The sequence below is a fragment of the Meleagris gallopavo genome, unplaced genomic scaffold, assembly GCF_000146605.3.
Source record: "Meleagris gallopavo isolate NT-WF06-2002-E0010 breed Aviagen turkey brand Nicholas breeding stock unplaced genomic scaffold, Turkey_5.1 ChrUn_random_7180001958073, whole genome shotgun sequence".
Classification (NCBI taxonomy): domain Eukaryota; kingdom Metazoa; phylum Chordata; class Aves; order Galliformes; family Phasianidae; genus Meleagris; species Meleagris gallopavo.
Genome location: NW_011217806.1, coordinates 2,813 through 7,356, shown reverse-complemented (window position 1 = coordinate 7,356; position 4,544 = coordinate 2,813). Strand labels below are relative to the sequence as shown.

General features: G+C 60.5%; 1 protein-coding gene across 1 annotated transcript; it reads right to left on the bottom strand.

Moving 5' to 3' along the window:
• Positions 1-59: 59 nt before the first annotated feature.
• On the bottom strand, positions 60-4,169 carry LOC100546323 (bromodomain-containing protein 2). The gene is given in 12 exon segments (XM_010728459.3): positions 60-359; positions 433-555; positions 640-950; positions 1,040-1,193; positions 1,196-1,238; positions 1,317-1,571; positions 1,648-1,776; positions 1,870-2,241; positions 2,330-2,538; positions 2,620-2,761; positions 2,839-2,976; positions 3,811-4,169. Coding segments are annotated over 12 exon segments (2,280 nt in total). The 5' UTR covers positions 4,084-4,169; the 3' UTR covers positions 60-228.
• Positions 4,170-4,544: the final 375 nt, after the last annotated feature.

Sequence of the window (4,544 nt, the reverse complement as noted above, 5' to 3'; positions counted from 1 at the left end):
ACAACAAACAGTAAAACCTGCTGGGGGGCACTGCTGATCCCCCCCCCCTTGTCCGCCCCCACAGCCCCACACTGCCCTTGGGGATGCTCAGGGGCCTCCGGTCACACCGGGACCCCCAGCTGAGTCCATGGGGTGTCCCCTGGGCTGTTGGGGGGCTCTCAGTCCGCTCCACGCCAGCCCGGTCCTGCAGAGCTGCTCGGCATGTCGCCCCATGCGGTGCTGTGGGGTTTAACCCGAATCCGAGTCGCTGGTGTCCGAGGACGAGGAGCTGGAGCTGGAGCTGCTGGAGTCGGAGCTGGAGCTGGAGGCGCTGAGCCGCGAAACGGCCACCTGCTGCGCCGACTCGGGCTTCTCGTTGGCTGCAATGAGACAGAAAAGTGCTCAGCAACACCATGGATCGCACCCCAATCCCACCCCGGACCCCACACTCACCCTTTTTTGGGGGTTTCTTGGCGGAGTTGAGCTGCCCGCTGACGTCCTGCAGCCGTTTCTCCAGCTCTCGCTTCTTCTCCAGTGCCAGTTCCTCTTTCGTCTTCCCCACTGGCTTCTTCATGGCTGTGAGAGGTTGGGTTCAGCCCCACGCCGTCCCACCTCCCCTCCCAGGGCCGCCCCCCCTCCTGAACGCAGTCCCCCACTCACTCTCACTATAGGGTTTGCGGGGTTTCTTCCGCAGGCAGGACAGCACGTAGCGCTCCAGCTCACGCAGCGTGGAGGGTTTGAGGGTCTCAAAGTCGATCTCGATCTCCTCGGGGTTGGAATCACGCAGTGAGGGCTCCCGGGACTGGATGATGTGCACCACACGGCCCAGCTTCTCCCCGGGCAGTTTGTTGATGTCCAGACTCAGCTGCCTCTTCTCGTCGTACGTCATCGGTTTGCTCTCCTCTTCCTCCTCTGAATCATAGAGGGCGGGTGGAGGCGGCAGCGTCGCTTTTGCTGCTTTCTTTGAATTCCTGCAGGAAGCAAAGCACCATCACGAAAATGGACCTTAGGAATCACCCCACAGCCGACCACCGTCCCCCAAAAAACAGCCTGCACTCACTTGGAGCTGCCCCCGCTGATCCCCCCGCCGCCGCCCTTCTTGGCTTTGCGGAGCTGAGCCTGACGCGCCCGGCTCTCCTCGTCTCCTCCTCTCCCTTTGTGCTTCTCTGATTTCTTCTTTTTCTTTTTCTCCCGCTTCTTTTTGGGTTTGGAAACGGGCCCTGTGAGAGGGCAGCCAGCTGCTCGTGCACGGCCCGCAGCTGTGGGGGGAGACAGGGGGTGAGGCGGGCATGGGGAGCGGGCACAGGCAGCAGCACCGGCCCGGCTCCGGTCCTCACCTGCTCCTGCAGCTCTGCCAGGCGGTTGGCGCGTTCCTCCTCTGAGTCAGAGCTCTCCTCGCTCTCCGACGAGCTCTCGCTGCTGCTCTCATCCTCATCATCATCCTCATCGTCTTCATCTTCATCATCCTCATCGCTGGAGGATTCCTCGGAAGAGGATTTGGACAGGGCTCCAAGCAGCGGGGCGGACACTGAGGGCGGGCTGGCGTCCTGCGGCTCATCGGGCATCTTGGCGTAGCTGAACTCAAAGACGTCCTGACAGAGAGGACACAGCGGGGTGAGGAGCTGGGTGGGCTGAGGGTTCCTGGGGCTGCTGGGCAACCCCACCCACCTGCAGCTTGCGGGCCATGGCCACCACGTCGTGGTCGGGCGGGTTGTATTTGTAGCAGTTGGAGAACATTAACCGGACATCGGCAGCAAACTCCTGCGCGTCGTGGTAGTCCCGGTTCTCCATCTTCCGCTGTGGGGAGGGAAGGGGGTGAGCAGACCTCAAAGCCACCCCCATAGAGCCCCCACGAGGCTGTGTCAACACCCGCAGGGTCCCCGAGCGAACCTTGATGGTGCTGAGGTCCATGGGGTGTTTGATGATCTCGTGGTAGTCGTGCAGCCCCAGCGCCGAGGCATCGACCGGCTTGTAGAAGGGCCACGCGTAGGCGGCGTGCTTCTTGGAGAGCAGCTCCTTCAGGATGCCATTGCAGTATTTGAGCTGCTCTGACAATTTGCCCTTTTTGGAGGTTTGGTGCTGCTGGGAATCCGGCAAGTCCTTCTTGGGGGGTTTGATGGGGCGGCCGCTCTCGCGCCGCGCGGGGATTTTGGCCGCCTTGGCCTCCAGCAGCGTGGCCGACGGGGAGGATTCACCGCTGGTGGCGATGATGGCGGTGGTGGTGGGGGTGGTGGTGTCTGCTTTCCGCTTCACACCCTTTTTCTACCAAAATACAGAAAGGTTGATGAATGTGAGGCCCAGCACTGCCCGCAGAGCCTCCTCCCGTGAGCAAAGAGCTCCCATCTCCCACCTTGGCCACGGGTTGGGTGGGCGCAGGCGCAGCCAGCACGGCCGGGGCAGCGGAGTGCAGCGATTTGAGGAGCGGAGCGGAGATGACGGACGGGTGGGGAATGTTGACGATGGTGGTGGCAATGTCGGGGCTCGGGGTGTACACAGCAGTGTGGGACACAGAGGAGACAGCCGGCACTTGCTGAGCAGCTGTGAGGCCTGCGAGGAGCGCTGCGGACAGGCAGAACCCCCATTAGCACCCAAGTACCTTCAGTGCTCCACCTGAAGTGCAACCCAAAGAACCCCGGGTACCTGCCGCCCGCGATGCTCCCTTCTTGTGGCTGTTCTTGGCCACTGGGACCACGATCTCCTGCTCTTCTGGTGGCATCTGGGCCACCTTCTGCAGAAAGATCTTCTCCAGGGTTTGGGCCATCAGCACGATGTCATCTGTGGGCTACGGGGACAACCAAAACGTCACGGGATGCAGAGACGGCACCGCAGGCCCCAAAGAATCCATGCTCCAGCCCTCACCTTGTTGTAGATGTAGCAGTTGGTGAACATGGTGTTGAAGTCCTGCATGCACTCAGCTGCCCCCCAGTAGTAGTTGTTCTCCAAGCGCCGCTTGATCGTCCCCATGTCCATGGGCTGCTTGATGATCTTGTGGTAATCCTGCACAGGGGATGGAGAGACAGTCAGCGCCATGTTGGTGACCACACCGCACCCCTCCCGGCCCCAGAAGCGGTTGTTTGGGGTTTTTAGGAGCTCAGCATCCCCCAAAGCATCAGGATGTTGACACGCACACAGATCCGCTCTCGCACCATGCATCAAAAGCGGGGCAAAGGGGTGCAAAGGGATGGAAAAACACCTCCGGGTCTGGTCCCCGCCCGAGAGTGCCACCGTGCTGCTCTGTAGGGACCTTCGGGTGCTCTTGTGGGGTGCCTATGCTATGGGGACAGCCAAAACACCGCTGTCCGCAGCATGAGGTGCAATGGGGCCGCTAACGCTAAAGTAAGAGCAAACCTATGTGGAATTTACCTCTGGGCTTTAAATCCTTGGGCGCCACAGGTGCACGGGGGGCTGGCGTTTAATATTGGGGTCACAAGATGTCTTCTACAAATTCATGGATGGGAATCTGCAAAACGCATTCAGGGCACAAGAGATTAGCTGAGGAAACGTCCGGGTTCCCTCTAGAGCAGCTGCGTCACCTCAGCCATACCCGTGCGGTGGCACTGGGAGGGGACAGCAGCTCTGAGGACATCAGGTCACCTACTGGGGGGGCTTCAGAGCCTGTGGGGTTGGGATTACGCCCCTAAGAGAGGGCGAGGCCAGCACAGCCCAGGCACCTGCGGCTGCATCTCTGTGGTGGAGCCCATAGAGGGGACAACGCCGTCCCTGTGGCACTCTCAGGCTGGGGACCGCGGCTCGGGGTGGCCCTCAGCGCCCGGGGGACAAATTTGGGGACACACAGCCATGCTGGGGGACCCGCAGGAGGGGGCACGTTACCGGCAGACCCAGCTTGACGGCGTCGACGGGCTGACGGAAAGGCCAAGCGAACTGGTGCTTCCACAGGGCTTTCATCACCACTTTGTGCAGGTACTGCAGCTGGTTGGTGACCCGGCCAGGCTTTTTGGGGTTCGAGACCTCCGGTGGAGGGGGGTTCGCCTGGGGGGTCTGCAGGGCTGGCACCGAGGCCATGGTGGGGCTCTCGAAGCCCTCGTAAAGCAGCGAGGGTTTGCGGATGCGTTTGCCCGGGGTCGATTCCGTTGCCAAACCCATAAGCCCGGCATTTCCCTCCCCCAGAATCCTGCAAGGGAGCAAAAGACATCATGAGCGGGGACGGGGCCAGCATTCCACCGCCAAGGTGCACAAAAACAGCTCACAAAAACAAGGAAAAAATAATACAAAAAAGGAGGTGGGAGCAAACAAAGAGGCGGTGCAGGGGGTGACATCGGTGCCCAGCAGTTTCACCACCCCAAGGTACGACAGCCTGCACTACAGCATGACAAGGCAGCACCCACTCAGACCCTAAACTGGAACCACAACAGTGGATACCAAATGTTTGGTAATGGGCACAAAGTTTAAGTGGGAAAATGATTTAAGCAGCTGGGAGATGCAGGATATCTGCAGCACGAGAATTTATCACTAGGAAAATACGGGGAACGTTGAGCACTGGGGCTGCTTTCTCAGACAGCTCCCAGGGTGTTCCCCAACCCGCCAAGGACGTGGTGGGAATAACA